The 24,272-nt window shown below is 42.1% G+C and overlaps 1 protein-coding gene across 1 annotated transcript in view; it reads right to left on the reverse strand.

Moving 5' to 3' along the window:
• SLC9A8 (solute carrier family 9 member A8) overlaps window positions 1-24,272 on the reverse strand; it is a 60,735-nt gene that overhangs the window by 21,127 nt on the left and 15,336 nt on the right. Inside the window, exons 4-10 of the mRNA XM_081034359.1 lie at window positions 23,701-23,759; window positions 18,703-18,786; window positions 14,947-15,048; window positions 13,834-13,868; window positions 8,411-8,554; window positions 1,877-2,015; window positions 320-425 (exon numbers count right to left, since the gene is read on the reverse strand). Of these exons, the coding sequence (XP_080890485.1) occupies window positions 320-425; window positions 1,877-2,015; window positions 8,411-8,554; window positions 13,834-13,868; window positions 14,947-15,048; window positions 18,703-18,786; window positions 23,701-23,759 (669 nt within the window). The remainder of the gene's footprint in view (window positions 1-319; window positions 426-1,876; window positions 2,016-8,410; window positions 8,555-13,833; window positions 13,869-14,946; window positions 15,049-18,702; window positions 18,787-23,700; window positions 23,760-24,272) is intronic.

The following is a 24,272-nucleotide window of genomic DNA, read 5'->3' on the forward strand; positions in this document are numbered from 1 at the left end:
TGGCGGTCTGACCCAGTCCTTTGAGGGAAGGCCCTTCAGAGGCCTTGTTCTGGGAAAGAGGCAATACTGGAAGTGATTTCTGCTACAAGCTGGTCGGCAAAGAAAAAATGTGACTGTGACAACACCAAGCCCCGGGATCGGGCCAGGTCTAAATCCAGATGTTTCCGTAGGGAACCAGCAGATTCCCTTCCTTGCTTAAGCTCTTCTGAGCTGTGACTGCCTCTTGTGATTGACAGTGACCCACTGACATGAGCTCTCTCACATGATGGGCAGGACAACGTGCCATCAACCCAGCATTTCAATGCTCTGCTTCACTTACCAGAGAGTGAGATTCCTTCCGCGAGCCCATAAGGAAGATAAGCAAAAATGATCATCATGCCGAACTCCAAGGAAGGCGTCTTCCTCAGGTCAATATGCTTTAGCACGTAAATGACAGTTGTCAAGGAAAAAGAATTAAGGGACAGTTGATGGGAGATCTAGAGAAGTCACAGAACTGCTGCCTTGTAAATATGTAAAGTAAATGATGGATACAAAAGATTTTGGAACATCCCAAAGTAGCAAGTGAAAATCTGTCATCGTGGATTTTTCTTCTTTGCAGGGAGACTGTTGTTTGAAGAAAGGGAATCTGACAAAATGAAGAAATGTAAATTCCTGAGACAAATGGTGGGGAAAATTAAAATCAATCTAAGTCAACTCACAAAAATGCTGACGTGGAGGGCTGGGCGTGTGCCAGGGCGGTGGAGGGCAAAGCTGCGGCCAGCCCCTATTGCCAGGTCCCTTCCAGGCCTTGTCACTCTTTTACCTCCCACTGCGACATCCGATGAGATTAACCAATGGGCTTTCCAGAACTCTGGGGTCCAATGCCCCACTGAAAGGCCTTCTTTCCTATTCCTGGAGATTTCTAAATTTATGCCCCTGTAAGAGGAGAGTCTTCTAGATATTCAAATGTTGTTCACATGCCTGTGCTGGAGCTCATGGCACCCACGTACTTGGCTTCATCACAGAAGATGCTCCCCCTGCCCCTTTTAAGAGAAAGATAAATATGGAGGAAAATATTGAACTGGGAGAAGTTTTCTCTTCTTTTCCATTCTGTTTATTGGTACAATATGAGAAGCTGTCAACCAACTCAGCAGAGCCTTTAGACTTCTGGACAAAGGAATAGAAGGGAGAATTCAACAGCATGGTGGACAAACATGCCTGTCACAAGCAAAAGAGGCTTTTCGGGCCATCTGTTAAACACACTGCTCGTGGAGGAGGGCCAGGTGGCCATCTCCCTGAGACACAGGCTTAGGCTCACACAGAAATGGCCTGGTGCCTATTTCTGTTATGAACGTGACAAATTTTCTACAGCAATGAAAGTGTCATCGGCCTTAACAAGCCTCTTTCCTTTTCTGGCTGGGAAAGCTTATGGGTTGTTAAGTAAGAAAATCAGTGCAAATTACTTAGATGGAGCTCACTCTGAAAGGCTCTTTTCTGGTCCTTGCAGATAAACCCTTTCAGATTTTCTCAATTTGACATTTTCAAAGGAAATTAATTTCCAATTTTGAATGTGAAAAGTGAGACAGCGGAAAATGAAAATCATCTGAATGCAGTTATCATACTTTGGGAACTAAAAAGCCCCCAAATCAGATCTGATATCCAACAGTGTGTTTTTTTAAGTTTTGAAAAGTGACATCCTAAATTTCACGTTAAATTTTAAAATCCTTGAGTTTAAATTAAAGTGCTCCTCAAATCAAAACTAAGCATAAAAATTCTCCATCAAACACAATCTTAGATTAAAATTGGCCCCCTTAAGGAACTGGAGAAAATGGCTAGAGATGGATGGAATTAAGAACAATCTTCTCAGCCATGTGTGTTCATCATATGAAAAGGATATTAATGCAGAGATTAAGCCAGTGAGAGTGCCGAGCGCTGCTGAGCCAAAGAACATTTTGAGGAAGTAGCCAAGGGCTTGTAAAAATGTTTGCCACCCACTGACATCTGACATATTTTTTCTTGTTAAACCTTCAGCTGTGCTAGGAAATAAAAGAAAAACAGAAAGAAGTTAAAATGTTATAGACAAAGTTATTAGAAATTAACTTAGAACTCAAAACTTATGTCTTGCTTATCCTCTCATGCATTCATTTATTCATTCCATCATTCATCGAGTCAAACATTTATTGTTCACCTACTTTGTTTTAGGCATTGTGTTCGTTTCTGGGGGTTCAGAGATGAGATGGGCACGAATGACCACCTGGGGTAAGGGCAGAGGGCTGTGCAAACACAGGGTAGACCTCTCACTCTGAGGTGGGGCTCAAGGAGGTTCTCCATGACATAAGGGCTGGGTTTAGATGTAGGATGAAGAAGAATTAAGCAGGTGAAGAAATGAGGGAAAGCAGAGGGAACAGCATGTGCAGAGGGAACAGCATGTGCAGAGGCAGGGAGCCCAAGAATACGAGTACATTCTGGAAGCATTCAACTACACAGATTAGTGTGGACAAAACACAGGAACAATGTGGGGGGAGGGCCTGTGGGGAGGAGCAGGCAGTAGGGTGGGACCTGTGAAAGGCTTTTGATGAGCCCACTGTTAAAACGTTGGTATTGCATCCTGAAGGCCCTGGGGGGGGGAGGCATAGGGAGTGTTTCCAGTATGGGGGGATCCTGCGATACAACTTGAAAGTGAGGCTATGGCATGAAGTTAGGTTAGAATGGAGCCACCTAAAGAAGGGCCATTAGGTGCAGGCTGAGAGGGTGGACTTAGGAGGCATTAGGAGGAAGTACTTGAAAGAACTTTCCTTCCACTGCTACAGAACAAAGTAAAACGTCAGAAGCCATTAAATTCAATTGCCAGCTTTATCCCCCAAGGGAAAACCATTATACCATTAAAATGGAGTTATTATTTATCCTTCTGTAGAGTCTCCCTTCAGACGATCTCTCACTTCGGTCCACTTCTTTCCCTCCCTCCCCTAGCTCCTCTGTCCCATGGCTTAGGTCGCACTGCTCTCTCTATGTACTTCCTCCTCTTCCTAGGGACCAACCTGTTCTCCACTCAGCGGCCTGAATGAGCCCATTATAAGGCACATCTGACCAGGTTACTGGCCTGTTCAGAACCCGTCAAGTTCCCTGCTTTGTCGGAGGACGCCCAGTCTTCTCAGCATGACCTAACTACTCTCCTGCCATTCCTCTCGATCCCATCTCCTCCACATTGGGGCGGGCCCCATTATCACTGGCTCCTCCTCCCTGGCCCCAGCTAACTTCTGGGTTTGTTTCTCAGAATCCAGGGTCAGTGTCACTTCCTCACGGACACCTGCCCTGATCCCTCACATGGCCCATTTACAAGGCTCTCCTGGTGCCTGACTTCTCCTACACAGCATGTGAAAGCTAATGAATCATTTCACGAGGAGCAAGCCTGGGTCCATCCTGTTCACTGCCATATGTCCAGGGCCTAAGGCAGAGCCTAGCACACAAAAGATGCTCAATACATTTTTGCCGAATCAGTAAACTAAACAAAGAATTATCAGTAGTAATATTCGGCTTCAGCAATCAGCATTTCCAATAACCCCAGGAAGCCTTTCATGGCGAGTCACGGCTCCATGTAACACAGCAAAGGTTCTGAGAAGTCCTGCAAAAAAGCAATCTAACTTTTTGCACACAACTATTTTCCAAATCCACCTGACTGTACAATCTCCCCCTTTCTGTTTCCTTCCTAGATCACAGGTTAACATCCCACCTCGAGGAATGCTGGGATCCATCATGGGTTCTTCCCGGGAAAGTGCTTTTGAAGGCTCAGATCACCTACAGTTCCCAATGGATCTATGGACCAGGTGCATGGTGTCCACGCCCCCACCCCGTATTGCTCCCTTGGCTGGTTCACTGGCTGGTGTCGCTGCTTTCTTTGACGCAGAGAAGGCTGAGGCCAGTGGTTTTTGAACTCAAGATAAATGAAAGTAGAATCTGGACTCTTTCTGGCCTGGTGATTTTCTATATTTTATTTTTTTCAGGTCATGTTTCTCACACATTAAAGATTAGAAGACGATGCTGTTTCAGGATCCATTTCCTGAGCGTAAGCTATAGCTGGAGAGAACAAAAGGTTGCCTCTACAGCAATTATTTTAAGAGTAAATTGTCATAGTAACCCATCAAAGCTAAAAATAATTTAAAGTTAATGAAGAAACAGAAGATACTTAGCTTTCTGGCACTTATGAAAGTGAACACATTAAAAAAGGGGTAATTTATTCCTATATTCAGCTGCAAAGATAAATGTGTCAGATCACTTTGAAAACGATCATTTATGAAGTACACCCTTAAAAACAAGACGTGATTCTCCCTTATAACCAAGGAAAACTGACAACAGCTCCCTCCTGCAATGCAAAAATAAAAAAATTAAAAAATAGGGAGGTCTACCGTGACCACTTGCCCCGGCTCTCCCTTTTACCTGAAAATGCCTACCATGCTCCCAAGACAGCTCACCCAAGAAGCCTCACTTGAATCCTTCAGAGGGACTGCTTCCCCCTAGCACCACGTGTTTACTTCTCTCTATCTTTCTCCCACCTTGGATTGAGTTTGTCAAGGCCAGTTGGTCTCAGAGCAGTGTCTGGCACAAAAAGGGCCCTCATCACATGCTGATGGTGGATGACTAGCCCAGAGAAGGTCTGGAAAGTCCGTGAGGCTGGACATAGCTTAGCCCATGCCTAAGCCATGCTTGTGTCCCAGTTGTGGAGGAGGTGGAGGCTGGAAACTATATACACATGTGGTCCACAGATCCAGGTTTGGAAACTGTCATCACAGGCGATCTTGGCCTTCAAGAGCACTTTTCCAGGAAGAACCTTGGCTACTTATAATGTCTCCATCATTTTTCATTTTAAAAAGAAAATATCTCCTCATCTTTGGCCTTTTTTGTGGCAAAAAGACCTGGAAGAGCTCAGACAAAGTCCTACTTCTGACAGATTTTTAAAAACAAAATAAATTAGAGACAAAGCAATTGAGTTTAGCTTCTAATGTATAAAAATAACTCATGATGTCACCTCCTATTTAGGCAAAATTCTTTATCACAAATGTTTAATATAAGCAGCCAGGATATGAGATAAAAGTCAAAACCAGAAAGCTAAGAAGCTTTCAGAGTAGATCTTAAATTAAAAGAAAAATATCGCCATCAGATTTTTTTTAAAGATCTTATAGCATGATGTATGATAATTTCCTAAAAAGCTATCGAAATTTTTTCAAAGAGAAATGTGAAAAGGCTAGTAACAGGAGATTGGTTAAATAGGTCGTAGTAAATCCATAGAAAGGAATATCTGTAACCAATAAAATGATGTTATAGAAGATTATCAACTCTGTTCAATGGAAAAACTACAATATAGTATATGGGATATAAGCCTATCTAAATAAAATGTATGTATACTCTTACCAATTGTTAACTGTAATAATCTTTGGGTAGTAACAATGCGTGTAATTTTTCTTTCGTTTTTGCTTGTGTATTTTCTAAATTCATATAAAGAATATATGTATTACTTTTAGAATAACAAAAATATTTTAAAGTTTGTTTTGTTTAGGTCTGCTGAGTACCTGCTGCAATTAAGCAACCTTTGGTTTAGTTCTTCCTGCAAAAGTAAGATAAAAACCGGGCCAACAGCGAAACCATAATGGGGGCAGGAGAAGAGGAAGGGGTCTCACATTATTTGATGTTAGATGTTTTTCACATAGTACCATACCTAACTATTCAATCCTCAAATCCAATCCTAGGCTGAGGCATGCTCACTCTCACTCAACTATTGAGAAACCTGGGGCTCAGAGAGAAGAGAAGCTCACCCAGGGTCACGCAGCTACGAGTGACATCACCAGGTCAGCCTGACTCCCAAACTTGGGCTCTTTGTACTATTAAACATCATTTTAGTCCAATGTAAGAATTCCAAATGTAGTCTATTATAAAGCTTAAAAAAAATATTACCGGAACCACAAAAGACCCCGAATAGCCAAAGCAATATTAAAAAACAAGAACAATACTGGAGGTATCACACTCCCTGATTTTTCCTTGTACTACAGGGCTACAATAATCAAAACAGCTTGGTATTGGCGGAAAAACAGACACATAGACCAATGGAATAGAATTGAGAACCCAGAAATAAAACCACATAAATATGGACAGATAATTTTTGACAAAGAAGCTAAAAACATACAATGGAGGAAAGACAGCCTCTTCAATAAATGGTGCTGGCAGAATTGGATAGCTACATGCAAAAGAATGAAACTGGACTGCTATCTGTCACCATGTACCAAAATTAATTCAAAATGGATCAAAGACTTAAGCATAAGACCTGACACAATAAACTGCATTGAAGAAAACATAGGTACTAAACTTATGGACCTTGGGTTCAAAGAGCATTTTATGAATTTGACTCCAAAGGCAATGGAAGTAAAAACTAAAATAAACGAATGGGATTATATGAAACTGAAAAGCTTCTGCACAGCAAAAGAAACTATTGACAAAATAATGAGGCAACCAACTGAATGGGAGAAGATTTTCACAAACAGTTCCTCTGATAAGGGGCTAATATCCAAAATATACAAGGAACTCATGAAACTCAACAACAAAAAAACAAACAACCCAATTGAAAAATGGACAGAGGACCTGAAGAGACATTTCTCCAAAGAGGATATACAAATGGCAAATAGACATATGAAAAAATGCTCAACATCGCTAATCATCAGAGAAATGCAAATGAAAACCACAATGAGATATCACCTCACCCCAGTCAGAATGGCTTTCATCAACAAAACAAATAGGAACAAGTGTTGGAGAGGCTGTGGAGAAAAAGGAACTCTCATACACTGTTGGTGGGAATGCAGACTGGTGCAGCCGCTATGGAAGGCAGTGTGGAGGTTCCTCAAGAAATTACGAATAGAATTACCATATGACCCAGCAATCGCTCTCCTGGGTATCTACCCCAAAAATATAAAAGCATTTCTCTATAGAGACACGTGTACGCCAATGTTCATTGCAGCTTTGTTTACGGTGGCCAAGACATGGAAACAACCAAAATGTCCTTCGATAGATGAATGGATAAAGAAGTTGTGGTACATATACACAATGGAATACTATTCGGCGTTAAGGAAAGATGATATAGGAACATTTGTGACAACATGGATGGATCTCGAGAGAATAATGCTAAGCGAAATAAGTCAGACAGAAAAAGCAGAGAACCCTATGATTTCACTGATATGTGGTATATAAACCAAAAAGAACAAGACAAACAAATGAGAAACAAAAACTCATAGACACAGACAATAATTTAGTGGTTACCAGAGGGTAAGGGGGTGGGGGGTGGGTGATGAGGGTAAAGGGGATCAAATATATGGTGATGGAAGGAGAACTGACTCTGGGTGGTGAACACTCAATGGGATTTATAGACGATGTAATACAGAATTGTACACCTGAAATCTATGTAAATTTACTAACAATTGTCACCCCAATAAAATTAATTAAAAAAAAAAAAATATTACCTACCACAGTATCATGCTTAGTAAGGAACCTTTCGACAAAGGAAACAAGTCAGTATTTAGATCATGGAAATTCTATTCTCTAACAGAACACTGACTGGCCCCTAAAAGTCTCTTGGTTCATCTCTGATACACTGTCCAGGGCTCCTCTGTCTAATTGCTTTGACTGTTGGTGCCTTCTCTGTTTTTTGACAAAACTGTTTGGGTTTCCTGCGCACACATGGAATGAACACCACAAAATGCAGAGTTCAAAGAAACCGCCCTGCATCAGATAAACACATTTGAGATTATCTCAAATTCATTTCTTTTTCCCAATCACTTCTTGACATTTTATGATTCATCTTTAATTTCTCAGATCCTATCAACAAGGGCAGTCATACCAATGAGCATTTGAAAACGATGTGCAATTCTGACGTAGTTTTCACCCAACAGCATCCTTTGATGGGATGCCTATTAGTATCATTACCTTCCTTTACAGCTGTGAAAAGGAAGGTGACATGTAACAGCTCCTAAGTGGGAGAGGAGGGCCTGAGTGTCTGCGACAATGCGGCCCAAACACTGATCCCTCAACGGGCTGCTCTATCACCATCTGAGGAACTTATTAAACACCGAAGTTCTGGGGACTCACCCCAGACCACCTGAGTCAGAAGCTCTGAGGGTGGGGCCTGGGAACGCTACATTTACTAAGCACCCCCAGTGATGCTGATGAGAAGCTGGACTCAAAACCACTGCTAACAGGGAAGTCATAAAAGGCGGGCTCTCCTCTCCTAACCACCCCGGGCCTGGGCACGTCAACACCTGTTGAGAACAAAAAGATGGAGAAGTGGCTGCACCATCACCCAGAGGACAGGCAACTGTACACACAGCTGCACGACAATACCAGTCCCTTCGTTACAAGGGCCTTTAGTTCTGTGCCTTGAAGAAAGTGCACTTACTTGGTCAAGACAATGGAAACTGCATCATTGAGAATACTCTCTCCAAAAACCAGCATGTTGAGCACTGGGTCCACATGAAGGGCATTGAAAATAGCAATAGTAGCAACTGGATCGACAGCGGAAATTAGGGAGCCAAATGCAAAACTGTAAAGAAGGGAAGAGGAAAGGGAAGGTCTGTAATGCCTGTCACTTGGTCCACGTTTAAAACATTAAAGCCCACGACTGCAGCTGATATAACATAACAGTACACACTGTAGCTGAAGTAACTACAGGAGATGGTGTGTTTTTCCCACTTACAATAGCTGCGAATTGACACTGGGTGGAACCGTGAAGGGCCCACTCTAAAGGGGGTTGTTAGGAATGGCCTGGTTTCCAGTTAACATCAAGACTTGGACCAGAGAGGGATGCAAGACTTTTGCTTAAATGCACTGGACTTCCCAGCCTTTTGGTTAAAGCAGTTGGAACCACGATGGCTCAGGGCCGCCCCCAAATGACTCTTGGGCTCCTGGGTCTGACCTCCACTTTGCCCCTTGCCACCATCTGTGACTAACCCCAGCCTCCACTCAGATTTGTAACATCTAAGAAAGTGCCAAAGCCAGCAGCAGCGCAAGTGTGCTCGGGGGATGGGCGGCTTGGCTGACAGACACCAACCCCAGTGCTGCCTCCCACCAGGCCACTGACTCTCACCGACAGTGACCATGAAGGTCTAATGACCACCAACAAATATGTACCATGTTTCCCGGAAAATAAGACCTAGCCGGACCATCAGCTCTAATGCGTCTTTTGGAGCAAAAGTTAATATAAGACCCGGTCTTGTTTTACTATAAAAAAGATGTGGTCTTATTTTACTATAAGACCAGGACTTATTTTACTATAAATAAGACCCGGTCTTATTTTACTATAAGACCCGGTCTTATCTAACATAAGACCGGGTCTTATATTAATTTTTGCTCCAAAAGACGCATTAGAGCTGACGGTCTGGCTAGCTCTTATTTTCGGGGAAACAGGGTATTAATGGCCTAGTATGTTCCAGGCACTGAGGCTAATGATAACAGCAAACATTTATGTGGCACTTTGCATATCCCAGGCACTATTCTAAGTACTTTACATACAATAACTCAATAACCCACACAGAAACTGTATGAGATGACACTATTTTTGTCCAGATTACACAGGAGAAAACTGAGGGACCATGAGGTTAAACGACTTGTCCAAGGTCAGACAGCTAACGAGTGGCAGAGCCGGGATTCAAACCCAGGCCTTCTGACTCAGAATCGGTGCTTCTAACCATGACACTGGATATAGCAATATCCAGAGACTGAGACAAAGTCCGAAAATGGAGTGTGCTACATCGGAAACCAGGGTGATGACAGAAAGAGTAACCTGGCCGGGGGTCGGGGGTCGGGGCAGGGAAGCACTTGGATTGGGAGGTCAGGAGAGGTCTCTGCAGAGATGGCACTCATCTGAACAAGGAACTACATGATAAGCAGCAGGTGGCCAGCCAAAATCTGGGGGCTGTGGGAACAGCAAGCTCTCTCTGAGGTGGGAGCCAGCCTGTTGCCTGAGACAAAAAGGTGAGCATGGTGGCTGCGCAGTGAGGGTGAGTGGACGGAGATGGCAAAGGTTGGTGAGAGAGAAGGTGCCAGATCACCCGGGGGGTTCTGTGGGCGTGAGGAGTCAGGATGATTTGGGCTCTCAGCCTGTTTGTCTTTCTTCTACCTCAGTGTTCTTGCCAGCCTTCTATTCCTCCAAACTGCTATGCCTGGCACTGCCTTCTTTCCACATCAGCAGAATGGTTAGGTCTGCCCCCTTCTACAACACAATACAAAACACGGAGCACCAACGGGACAGCCCTGAGTGAGGGGACAGCCCTACGGAAGAGACATAAGCCAGAGACTCTCCACCTCTGCCTCCCACCCTCACCAGCTTGCAGTCTGGGAGGGAAGAGGGAGAGCTCGGCCCGGGGACGGGTGTGCTCTGTCCACTCCACCGTCACCAGCAGCCTTGATGGTCACTGGACTCCGGTCTCAGGAGAGAAGTGCTGGCAGGAGGAGAGGCTTGGCTGCCTTGCCAGTGATAGTTCTCTTCGGAAATCAATAGTCTGGCTTTCTGGTTTCCATGGCAGCTCCCTGCGAGTTTGATTAATATGAGTTCATGCAGGACAGCCTGCTTACCTCACGGAGAGTCTCCAGATTCAAGCTGAAGACCAGACCCAAGAGATGGTCTCAGCTCAGACCCCAGTCCCCAGACTTTCCCTGTCCTCACAGAGCTTGTCACATGCATTATGAGCTGTGACTTTACTTGCCTCTCATCCTCACTGGGGGTGCCCAGGAGGGTGGGCATTGTGTCTTGGTCATGGGTATATTCCCAGGACCTGTACTGAGCATGGCCCAGAGAGATCTGTGGAAGGCAGGTAGGAGGGATGGAAGGAAGGAAGGAGGGAGGAGGGAGAGAAAGGTAATGCCACCAAACAACGCCAACCTGGGAGGCCCTGTTTTGTTGGCAGATGACCTTGGGGCCCTGTTTTGTTGGCAAATGACCTTGGGGCTGCAACCCAGACCCAGAGTTTCTTGCCTCTCTTTCTCTTCTTTTACTGCCACTCTCATCACCCACAGCAATGTCACAGGGGCCTTGAAGAAAGAAGAATGTCTAAAAGGGGGAGGGAGAAGCAGGGTGGAGGGTGGGTTGGGCACGGACTCGGGAGCCTCTGGTTGTTGTGTGTTTGTCGGGCTCAGCTGGTCCCCACCTCCACTGCCCAGTACAGTGCAGCAGACTGGACAGCCACCGTCTTCTCTGCTCAACATCCATGGGCCCTAGTTTTGGTAACAGCATCCCAATTTTCCTTTGGGGAGCCACCCCCCCCCCACTCTCCATCCATGCAGTTGCATGGAGCTCTCTAGGAGTGGGCAGGGGACCCAAGCTTGGTCATTGAGGGCCATTACTAGGCATTTTACCAGGTGGGGGAATTAGGTTGGCCCTTTAGACAGGGACGGCTGAAGTGAGGGTGACATGAGCCTACATGGGGCAAGTGTGCTCTAGGATGAAGTCACCCAGGGAAGAGCTGAGACAGAGAGGAAAGGAGCGATTCTAGATGCTGTGGGCCCCAGGGCTGTCATGACAGATGCCATCACTCCGGGGACACTTTTGCTCTGTGAACCAACAAACCCCTTTCTTCTCAAAGCTAGTTTGCACTGGGTTTCAGGTGCACTCAAAGAGGGCTGCCTGATATTGTTTGTCACAGTGCCTGTGGCATCCGGAACTGGAAGTGAGAGAGCAGGAACCGGAAGATAGACTGATGAGTGGTTAGAGGGTGGACAAATGGAAAGATTCGAGTGCAGTGGTGCTTGTAGACTCTAGGTGGGGGTCACACGGGTGCCCACTGGACAGTGCTTCTTCACCTCTTCTGTGCATCTGAAATTTTCATAATAAAAAGGGGGGAAATGCTTTGCATAAATCATAGCACACATTTAGCTTTGGTTATGAATCTAAATTGGGGCAGAGCATTTCGGATAGTGACAATGAAAAAGCTGGAATACGAACTTCCTGAGTCCTCGAGAGGTCTGAAGCTAAGGGGTCATTTCACCGGGCCCTCATTCGCTCCACTTCATAACTTCATGACCCAGTTTTTAAAAAGGCCAGAAGCTAGATGTTTAACTTAAAAATGTGTTCTTTCTTCCATCATCTCAAAGGATAGCAACATCAAGAAAACAAGGAAACAGCATAGGACGGTGAAAAACTTCAGGGTGTATCTATGAGTAAAATCTCTCTCCAGCAGAAACATCACTATGATAAAATCTTCTGTGCCATGAAGTTATTGTCTCATGTTTTCTATAGTTCAGAGGTCTGTGGGTCTCACGTTCGACCTCCATGGTGATTTGAAAAACTGAATAAATTGCCAACATTTGAAAATCAGAAACCCCCCTATTGAAAATCTAGAAACCTGGCCTCTTTTGAAAAAAATTAGTTTAAATATCTGGTAATTCTGGGCCCACAATGGTAATCAGTAGGTGGAGCTGAGAAGTGGGGTGTGCTCTCCCATGCGCCTGTCACCACCTCTACACACACATCTGGCCAGCGTCCCTCTGGTAAGTGCCCTGCCAGGCCCTGCAGCTGTTGGGGACTGCTGGCTAAGTTTCCCCAGAGCACTCCCCATCTGTGGGACAGTCAATTTCCAACAGGAAAGGAAGTGTCTGCACATGGAGAAACTCTATCGGCTCTTATTCTGCTTGTCTAGAGACAGTTTTCTTACACCTCCCCCTGAACATCCCATCCACCGGTTCAATTCAATTTCACAATGTATCATGCATTTTCTGTATCTCTAACCAGTTGCCCCAAAATAGGCTGAAGAGCTGAATGCTGTGATATCTTCCTTTACTTCAAATGAGTTTTGGGCACTTCTCTTCACTTGCAAAATACCTACAAAACGCAGGGCATCAGTTCTGTTTTATTTCCAGCGCCTTATGGAATAGGAATGTGACTTTTGCGCCTTGTTTATATATCAAAACTATCTTATAACCAAAGCTCTGAAATTGATGTCCCTGGGAGAAAAACGAGATGGGACTTAATGTTATTAGAGGCACATTCCCATGGACAGGACTCCGAGCCTCTGACCCCCAGTGGCTGTAAAGGCTGAAAGCTCTGGCTGCCAGGTAGGGACGGGCCTTGGGCTGAGCATGGGCCCCACCTCCCAGCCCCATCACAGGGCAGAACCAAGTGCCGACTGTGGGTGAAGAAACTCAGGGCAGGGCTGCATCCTCGCTGGACTCCTCAGAGAGGGAAAACCAGGCTGCATACTGCTAGTGCACTTTCTTCTCGGCACTCGATCTGGTACCTTCTGAGAGACAGCTGCTCAGGGTGGTTCTTGCTAAGCAGATGACGGATATTCCTGGACTGGGCGCCGAGGCAGCAGCTCAAAGCTCACCGGAGTAGCTTCAGACCGAGGAGGACACCAGCAGTAGAGCCCTTGGTCCCGTCTGCCCCACCCCCGCTGCCATGTGAATTCCAGAGTAAAGATTCACACCTCACTCCCCCCTCCATCCCTAGCCTATCAAGACAACTTTTCATTGTGGCCACTGAAAAGGCTTAGAAATCAGTTGAAGATGATTCTTCATAAGAAAAGAACAATAGTGCAGTGTATTGTGTACAGGGGGCAGTTAACTCTCCAGAGTTATTCCCTCCAAAGCTTAAACTAAATTAATCATTTCAATCAGCAATGCTCTGACTAGAGATCTTCAAAATTCTTCAGTCTAGTTTTGATTCACTTTAGAGACATAAATTAATTCAGAATAGATTCTACAACAGAAATCATCAGTAAAACAAAAAGAGAGAAAGAATAGAGAAGCACCACACCCAGGAATTAATGTGGAGAATATTTTCCCTGGTCTCAAAAAGGTCACATGGGTGTTACAATATGAAAGATTTACCTGTCTGTCATGTTGAGTTTAGAGATTACATCAGCCTGTAAAATAAAACACACAAACACACAGACACAAAAAAAAAACCCTGGAGAACAGCCTAGAAGATTAAAATGTCCATTAGTGCTTTATCACAAACTAATAAGGACATTAATCTTCACTCTTCAAACCACTTGAAAAATAAACGAAACTCCTAAGTTTAAACATGCATTCGACCGTCATCCAACAAAAGTAGGGGACAAAATGTTACATTTTTCAAGCCAAATTGACTACACTTTTCTTCTCTATAGGTTATCCTCATTTGGTACTAGAAGTTGAGCAATGAAGAAAGTTACATGACAGACAGATTTATTCTGGTGCCATAGAGTAGCAGTAAAGGTGAAAATCAGATGGAATGGGCTTTAGCCTGCAGCCATCAAAAGAAGCAAACACATCTGACACACATAAGAAATCCACCCATCACCCAGATGCCTGAACCTCAGACTTTACAGAACTGGGGCAGGCAAACTTTCTGCTACTGACCAAAAGGAAAAGAACTGTGACATGCGTAGCTGTGTATAATGCAAAACTACAGGTACTATCTTCTTAGGTGGGTCTGCTTTCAATGAATTCAAATAATTTGAACCCAAAGTACAGAACACCGAAATGATGACACTGGGCGTTGGTTTAGCAATGGTGGAAAATCCAGAGTATAATACATAAGTCTACAGGTGGACGAGTTAGAATTGAGTGAACACATTCAGAATCATCTTTGATTTTTAAAATGCAAATTTTTATTTAAAAAACAGCATTTAACCTCGATTCAGTCTATCTGACAAGACAATTGATATTGCTATAATTTGAAGATCTTGATGGTATGCATTCTGCTTTATTTTTAAATATTCAAACTTAAGACAATATTGGTTTGCAAACAGGAACAGTTACCTTCGGGGATTATGGAAAAGATTCACTCAATTCCAGATAGTAAAGCTCTTTGAGGACACTTCGCAGCGGTTTCAGCATTGTGCCACTCCATTGTGCCTCCTATGAGTCTGGATTTCCCCATGAGATGTCACTACCCCACCTCCCTGGACTAACTCTAAAATGTAAATTTTCAAAGTTTTTCAAAGATGTTTTTCTTACCTGACCCAGAAAATAAATTCCTCCACCTACTACAAAAGCAGAAATTGCTGTCCCAAAAACAGCAAACAAGGTGATGGAACCAATATTTTGAAAGAAGTTACCCTGTTTGAAAGAGCAGAAATGAAAGAAATGATTAGAAAAGCTGGTCCAGTCAGTGAAGGCGCAGACCCCCAACCTGGCCCTCCTCACATGCTTGATTCTCTGTGAGGGGCACCATCCCCCACCCTGCTTGCAAGCTGGAAAATCTGGGAGTCTTTCCTCACCCCACACCTAATACAGAGCCTCGTCCTGTGGATTTTACCTTCCCCATGTCACTCACGTCTCCCTACTTCTCTCTATCACCGTGTCCAGCGCCCTTGCCCAAGCCGCCACCATCTCTCCTCAGGACCACTGCAATGGCTTCTAACAAGTCTCAACCATTCCTGGCTCCTTGACTTTCACTCTTCAAGGGATTCCAGAATGATCTTTGCAAAAGTCAAATCTCATTGTGCTGCCTTCACTCTGACTCCACTTCTTCTCAAAATACAGCTAAAACCCAGCCAAATCCTGGATAGTTTGACTCCTGTGAAGCCCTCTAACCTCCCCGTTGTTCTCTGGGTGCCCGCCACACTGGTGGCTTTTTGTTTTTCAAACACATCGTGCTCCCTGGACCACTCTTCCTTCCTCTTTGCTTGTTTATCTCTAATCATCTTCGGATCTCAGGACATTTTGCCTCTTCCTGAGGGAAGCCTTCTCTGATCCCTTAGCCAGGTCAGGTCCTATTCTATTCTCTCAATGCACAATGACCCTCTCCTGGTAGCACTTGACAGGCTGAAATTTTACATTTACTCATGTAACTGATGTCTGTCTTTATCACTAGGCTGCAGGCTCAATGGGGGCAATGGCCACATCTGCTTTTGTACAATGTCACATAATGTCTGTCAGACGCAAGATGGCCAATGAATAGGTACCAAAGGAATTAACTGTGCTTCATGTCTGATCAAAGTCCAAGGTTTGTACAATTACAATCTTTCATTTAATTAAGAAAAGGTGCATTACTACATAGAGTGTCAAGACAGTAGGTTATGTCTTCAGAAACTCCTTTTTGCTGTCCAGGTCTTTTAAACAATTTTATTTCACTCTATTTGTATCATCATCAAATATAAATATGACAGATAAAATATATTTCCACCTATACTCTATAGCATTTAAGAGAAAATATTTGAGTCCAAGTAGCAGGGTAACATTTTTGAAATTTCCATAACATTAAGAAAATGAGCTGTTTATTAGAATCCTGTGAACTCCACTTAGCAATAACACCAGGGAAACTTGACCCTTGACTGTGAGTGTGGACAAAGAATCCCATCATGCAGCTCAAAAATTGTCAATCCATGGATAATGGGAACTGTCATTTTAAAGGTCACTTCAAAAGGGTGTCCCTGAGCTCCACTCTGACAGCCCACTTAATCCTACCTCCTTCAGGAAGTTTCTTTGCTTCCTTCACTGCAATTTTGACTTGGCTGCCCATAATCTGACATCCAATTACTTTGTTTGACACATCAATCTTGTGCTCGGAAGAACTTTAAAAGAACTAAAGGTAAACACAATGATTTGTTTTTCCTAAACAAAAGGCTTTCATCTATGAGTTTTTCTTTGAAAAAAGCTGTTTTATTGTGTTATTTAAAAACAGATTAAATTAAGTCTTGGCTTGTTTATAGGGTGCTAATTCTGATGAAATGTATGTATGTAGTTGGTTAATAGTAATCTGGATATTGAAAATTTATCCAAATTCACGTTACCACATACCATAAAGACTTCCCTTTGCTACATAAAACAAATTTATCTGTTTCTCTTGGACGTAATTAATATTTTATTCTTTGTATGAGATGAGCCAGTACCTGCCTACCTAATGCATAGCAACTGAAATTTTTATTTCAAGTCTAAATTTATATTAGCAAATACAGCAATATTAAAATAAAACATTCAAAGATTGACTTCCTATCTTCTTTGGGGGAGGGTAGGAAGTGGACACAGTCTCAGAATTCGCATTTCCAATTCACTTTCGTCCCTTTCATATAAATTGTCATGTTTTCTGCTGGAAAGCCATCTTTAAAAAAATGTTTTTCTACGAAACTATTATTTTTCCCAAATTTTGAACAAATTTATTTTTCCTCTCTTCAAAAAATTAGAAATAATGCTCTTACATAATAATCAAAGTGTGTGATTGTTAAGTCAAATCAAATCATTGTTTTGAAATACTTTTGTAATCTGCTTATAGTCCTTTTAAGATTTATTTACCAAATGAAAGAAATGAAAGAGTGAAAGACACTGACCTTCAATTCCTTCTTGCTTGTTTTCTTTTTAACAATTACCTGATGTCAGTAATGGTTTATAAGACTTGGGAATTTTCTTTCTTTTTTTACATTAAACTTCTTTTTCACATTTTCTTTGGATAGATGCACAATAAAATAACAACTTTTTTAAAAACCTGGACTGAACTTCTTAGAATTTTTTTGTTTTAGAACACAGGTGAAAAATTAAAGATTTAATTTGTATGTTTTAACGAAAACTCTTGACAAATTTCACTCTCAAGTTTAATGTTATTGTTCATAATATTACGAGTCATATTAATCTTACTAATAATAGATTATTATTAATAACAAGAAGCCCTACCATTCATTTAATGTGGTGGGTAGTGCTTTTCATACATTCTTTCATTTGGTGTAAATGTCAAGGTAACCTGAGAGGTAGGGTTTTTGGGTTTATTGATTTTAATTTTCACTCTACCTAAAAGGAACCGGTAGGGGGCAGCACATGATTAGATGTAGGTCTCCAGCTCCGAAGTCCAGGCTCTCCTCTATCCAAGAGTAGGCCAAACCTTAGTCCTTCCCAACGTCATAATTTTTTTTATCACATTCACAAAATAACTTTTGTATTACTAACATTTTAATGTAAGTTGAATCATCTTTGTATTTTAAAACTTAAGTACCTTTATATTTAAAGAAAACTCACAGGCAAGGAACTCACATGCACACAGAGAAAAGTGGCTCCCGCTCAGGCAGAGAGTCTCGCTGGAAGCTGGAGGACACAGGTCAGAAATGACAAGGCAAAGCAGGGAACTGTGGTGCCACTCTACTGGGTGGAGCCGGGGAGCCAAGAATGGGTGGAACAATTGTGGGACTAGGTGAATGGGCCAGAAGGAACTGGAAGACTGGGTACATGGATGGGGCCCCCGCTTGGTAAGGTGAAGCTGAGCCAGGGAGAGTGTGGAAAGAGAGGGAGACTGGGGGGAAAGGGGAATATCAGCTGGGAGTTGAGGCCGAAGGCAGGGCCCTGAGAGGGAAGAACCCTAAGGATGGAGAAAGGCTCCACAGGGTGAGCTGAGAGAATCAAAAGGCCTGGGGCACATGTCCTTGTCAACCCAAGATGCAGTCTGTCCTCTTAACATGTGTCAGTCTGTGTCCAACAAGAAAAGTGTCCATACGTTATCCGTGTACCACTTAAAATCACTTGGGCCATCTTCCTAGGCAAAGTATACTTCTATGGAAAACACTACCTTAATAAGCCACTCCGCCTGAAACTAGAAAGCAGCCCATTGATCATGTTTGCTCCCCTCCACAAGTCAGGCAGTCGGGTCCGGCCTCTACCCTGCACGCCCAGGATGTCCATTCACACAGGGCCACCACTGCGAAGTTAACATCCAGCTTTTAAGGAACTTACCTTACCAACATGGGAAGCCATCCAGACCAAAAGCAGTAACGTGTGCCTGAGTCTTACCTTGTGTAATGAATATCCTGACTCAAATATAATAGGCGGGAGCAACAGGAGGAAAAACATATTTGGACGAAACATTTCTTCTTCCTGTAAATATAAAATGGGCATTTTAAGAGACATGGAGTTTGTGTAATTAAGAAATAAATCCATCAATGAAGAGCCAAAATAATTCTTCTCTTAGGGCCCAGGGAAACATACAATGTATAAATAACTACCTGATAATAAAATCAAGGAGGAGAGATATAACAAACAAAAACACCCCAAAAAACAAAACGTGAATTTAAAAATGTAGGACAAGTAATTTTAGTATATGTGCTGCCGAAGCGAGCACTAGGACAAGTAATTTTAAAAGGTGACAAGCAAAAGAAATAGCAGAAGGAACTGTTTCCAAACACACAGTAGTATGCTTTTTATTCTTTACTAAGGAAAGAAAAGTAATCTTAAAATAAAGCATTTTAATTCAAATAAAACACTTTCAAAAGCAAGTGCACAAATTGAAATCCTGCAGGATAAATGTAAGAGTAAGCCCTAAAACAACCCACTTAGAGGAAAAGTAAACCCTACACGTTTAAAACAGTCCTGCCTTTGCTCTGCCCGTCAGATAACTCTGCCATTTTCTTAAATCTGTGATAAACGAGTCCCCACCTGGCGCCCTTACAACTGGGGACATGACTATAAAGTGAACCCCTTGGCATGCTGTCAGATTCAAATATTAAGTATGATTATAAGAGGTATTTCTAGAATATGGCCATTTTTTAGAGGATGAAATAATATATTCATTTTCTATATTAATATATCTCTATAATTGTTGGTAGATTGGGAAAAATACATATTGGTCTTCAAGCTCAAAATGACTACATGTAATACACAGTCTATTAAACACTGCAAAATCAGGCCCTTTTTTCATATGAAAATTTCCATGCCACAATCTTGACAGTCTGATTTCTTGTCAAAATCCCTATTCAAAAGAATCACTAAATGTATTCTTACAAATGTACAGCTGTTAACCATAAAGCCTAAAATAACATTCGAAAAAGGCTCAAAATAGAAGCAAATGATGACTTCTGAAAATGCCTTATTAAGTCTTAAAATAACTGCCTGTACAACCAGCTCATGACTCAGATTGGGATCATGTGAAAAGAAATGGGCCGATCTCTTGTGTTTCGAGGGACAACCAAGTCTCAGGATCTGTGCAGTGGAGCCACTGCATCGATTCTTTGGGAGTTTCAGAAACTAAACATCCCCTGGGAAACAGGAGAGCCCATCTGCAGTGGGTGGCCATGGCCTCCATCCCCACTTCATGTCAACCTGGAACCTCAGAATGTGACTTCATTTGGAAACTGGGTATTTGCAGGTATAATTAAGGGAAGGATCTAGGTGAGATCATACTGGATTAGGGTGGGTCACAAGCCCAATCAGTGTGTCCTTACAGGAGAAAGAAGGACACACAGACACAGAAGTGGGCCGTGTGAAGATGGACTGAGGCCGAGACAGGACTTACGCTGCCACAGCCAAGGCAGGCCTGGGCCCACCAGAAGCTGGAGGAGAGCCTCGATTCATTCTTAGAGGGAGCGTGGCTCTGCCAACTCCTTGATTTCAGATTTCTAGCCTCTGGAACTATGAGAGAATAAACCTCTGTTGTTTTAAGCCACTCAGTTTGTGGTTAACTTGTTATAGCAGCCACAGGAAATGCATACAACACCTTACAATGAATAGCGTTAGAGAAAAGCCTGGTTCCTTTTGGCAACATCTCCCCCAAAACAGTCTGAAGGATTTTAGGTGGTACTTGAGCAGAGTGCGTCCAGTACCGCTGACCCTGCAGATTGAGAAAGTCAGCCCCTTTTGATTCTTTTTCAACCCAATTAAGTCAAAGACACCTCAGGTTGGTGCTACCGTGGGCACAGGCTTGATGACCTCAGAGGCTTCACGTACTGTTGTGGCTGTTCGCTCGCTGAGACGTGAAGGAATTCAAGAGTCAGAGAGAAACACAGAAGATTTATTAAAGTATAGGGAGAGTCGGCTGGGCAGAGTCTGCTGGAAACGACTGCTCCCGAGTCTTTGTTTCATCTTGAGTTTTATATTTTCTAGTCAGGATGTACATTTCTTAAGCCTGTAGTGGAATTTTCTAGTGAGTTCGGCTTTGTCAGTTGGGGTGGGGGGAGGTGCACATGGTATGCAAATTTAAGTTGGAGTCAGGAGTGAATCCCACACAGAGGCAAGGCCTTTGGCAAGTCACAGGGCCAGCACTGGGCTGAAGTAAATAGAAACCTTAAAACTGGTCTGCAGAGTAAATGGGTAGGAAGCAGAATCGTTAACAGTTGGTGGAAAGGAGGCCGCGGAAAGGAAGCAAAGGAAAGAAAGAAAAAAAGCTTTCAAAAAGTCCCAAGCTAAATTATACTTATTAAATCAAAGTATACCAGAGTCAAACCTCAAAATAGAAGATTTAGTGCCACCATTACAATCCCTCTGTCTTAACAGGTATTACTTTGTTTTTGTTGTATTTATTTATAAAAACAATACTGGTTTTCTACTTAAAACCGTATTATGGTGTTTCCTTTAAAATAAATGTATATATAGTATAACAATGTTCATAGCAACAGCCAAAAGGTGGAAACAACCCAACAGCCTATCGACAGATGAATGATAAACAAAGCGTGGTACAGAACTGCAATGGAATATTATTCAGCCATAAAAAGAAAGGAAATTCTGATACAATCCACAACATGGATGAACCTTAAAAATCCACAAGCTAAGTAAAATGAGCCAAACACAAAAGGCCAAATATTGTATGATTTCACTTATATGAGGTACCTAGAATAGGTAAATTCATAAAGACAGAAAGTAGAACAGGGCCACTAAAAAACTAGAAAATACTACAAGAATAGAAAGTAGGGAGAGGGGAATGGGGAGTGGTTTAATGGGTAGAGTTTCTATTTGGGATGATGAAAAAATTCTGGAATAGATAGTGGTGATGATTATGCACCATTGCAAATGTATTTAATGCCATTGAATTATACACTTACAAATGGCTAAAATGGTACATTTTGTTACATATTTTACCACAATAAAAGCTGTTTTTTAAAAATTGCTACAAAAATGTATATAAATAAAAAAGCAAGTTGACTGAAAGAAATATATTAAGCATATGACAATACAGGTAGAAGGCAGGCCCAGTGAGACAATCTGAAAAGAGAACACCATGGAGAGAAAACCCAAACTCCTTGTTTTTTTTCTCTCTAGTTGCTCCCAGCGGTACCTGGTTTCCAAACAGGTGTCCTGCTTCTCACTTTCGCTTCCCACAAACACCTGTTCCTCCAGGAGGCATGCCCCCACTATCCCCGCCCAGAAACCTGGCCCTTCTGAGATCAAGCACTGGTCGCCTGGATGGCTCTTCTTTGGTTCACTTGTCTGTACTATTAAATGTATTACTATTATTTTAACTTAAAAAGAAACACCTGTTGAAAAATAAATTCAGTAACACTGAAGCATGTAAAGCTAAAAGTGAGAGAGATAACCTGTCTGTCTCCTCTTCCGTCACCCCCACTCCTATTCTTCAGGGCAAAGGTCACCCACTCAAAAGCTGTGCAATTCCTGGAACAGCGTTACCAGGGGAGCAGCTGCTGCTCAGCCCTTCTGATCTCTGCTGGGCAGAATGAGGGCCTGGTGTTGAGAGCGTCTGTTTTTTTTAAGAGAAGCTAGACGATCAGACTTTTATATTCAATTTCCAGAATTTTATATAAATAATATTTTTAAATCAAACTAATAGTTTTTAAGTGTTTTTAAATCAAATCCAATTTTGGTCATTATTTTAAATCAAATCAAACAAAATACGTTAGGTGCACTGTCTACCCATCAGGCTATAACCAGCGTAGGAGTCGAGAAAGGGATCCGGTCTGTACCTACACCCTAGGATGTGTCACAATGAGGATGGTTACATTTAACAAGTTGCAGGAAGGCCGAGTCCCCATTCACAATGAGCCCAGCCCCAGCTGAGGGAATTCTATAATATTAGGAGCTGAATATACATTTGAGAATTTTAGTACATACAATATTTCTTGAATACTATTCATAACAGTTTCCAATTGTATTTTAGGTCAGAGTATAAGGCTTGTTTTGCAAATTTTACACTCTACAGTTTAACAGGTAAATTAATCCTAGCATCTAGAAGCTGCATCAAAGTAGGAGGGATTCAAATGTGATCAATTTTAAGCATATAATTCTTTTATATTTTGAAATGGACCTTATTTCCAGCCACGAAGTCAATTTTGTAACATACTTGTTAATCTCGCTACTCCACATGGATGCTCACATTTCAGTTGAAATTCAAGTTTCAGTTAGTCCTATACCACAGGCTGATGCTCATGTCTAATGGCCATTGTGTAGAAACAAGGTATGGACATCCACAAACTGAGGACAGCATGGCGCGGCAGAGGAAACACAGAACACACAGGACCAGAGGGTCTGAACACATGACTCAACTAAGCCACTTTCTCGTTCTGTGACGTTGGACATGCCCCTACTTCTCTGAGCATCAGTCTCTTCATCTGTAAAAATGGGATGATGATAATAGTGCCCAATTTACCTCCCATAGATATCATGAGCACACTATGAACAATAGTTTACAAAGCATTCTGAAAGCTCTACAGTGCTGGACAAGCATGTTTTATTATTCTCAGCTGTCAGAATGGAATTGGAAGCAATAAACATTGTTTACTGTTTAATGCTAATTAGAGCCTTTCCCTACGATTATAAAAATGTGCATAAACAACAAAATATAACATTGAGTGCTCCCATGTTAATTAGAAACAGTGTGAGATTTATGTTTTTAACAACTCAGATATAAAGATATCAACGCTAATCTAATAGAATGCTAACAAATTTACTGGTATAATATAAACTTCACTGATAAGAAAGCCACCGTAACTATCAGTGTTACCAAAATTAAGAATAACCAATAAAAATTGTAATTATGTTAAAAAATAAACCGTTGGGTAAACCTACCTTCCAATTTGCCAGTTTTTTAAACTCTATAATTTTTATAACTGCTCCCATTAGAATACCTAGAAGAGAAAATGTAAAGTTTAACATAAATTTAAGGTATGAGAAAGATTATGCAGGCTTATAATTCTAGAGAAACTGAATATTATTATGTCTCTAAATAGTTTTTAAGGATTTCTGTAAGTTTTATGTCTGAAAACATAAGAATGGCAATTAGTATGAAGTTTTGAGTCACATGGGTTTCTCACTTGCATCTCAGGCAAACATACTATAATGAAGTCTATAAAAATCTGGGGGGAAGGAAAAGCTATACAAAATAAGGCCCAAGGATAGTCTGCCTGACACAGAAGATTTAACACCTGCCATTTTTGCTGCATCCACCCATTTTCAAGGTGAAATGGGTGAAAGCTAACAAGCTGAGTTTGCCCCTTATTCCTCCCATTTTCAAAAAGAATCCAAGATCACTTTCTTAGACTCAGATGGCAGCTCTATGCAGAGTATTTAGTTAGAGATTAAAATCCCACTGCTGAAAATAACCTAAAATAAAAATGCTGTGAAATTCCTGGAACAAAACA

The sequence above is a fragment of the Rhinolophus hipposideros genome, assembly GCF_964194185.1.
Source record: "Rhinolophus hipposideros genome assembly, chromosome: 22".
NCBI lineage: Eukaryota > Metazoa > Chordata > Mammalia > Chiroptera > Rhinolophidae > Rhinolophus > Rhinolophus hipposideros.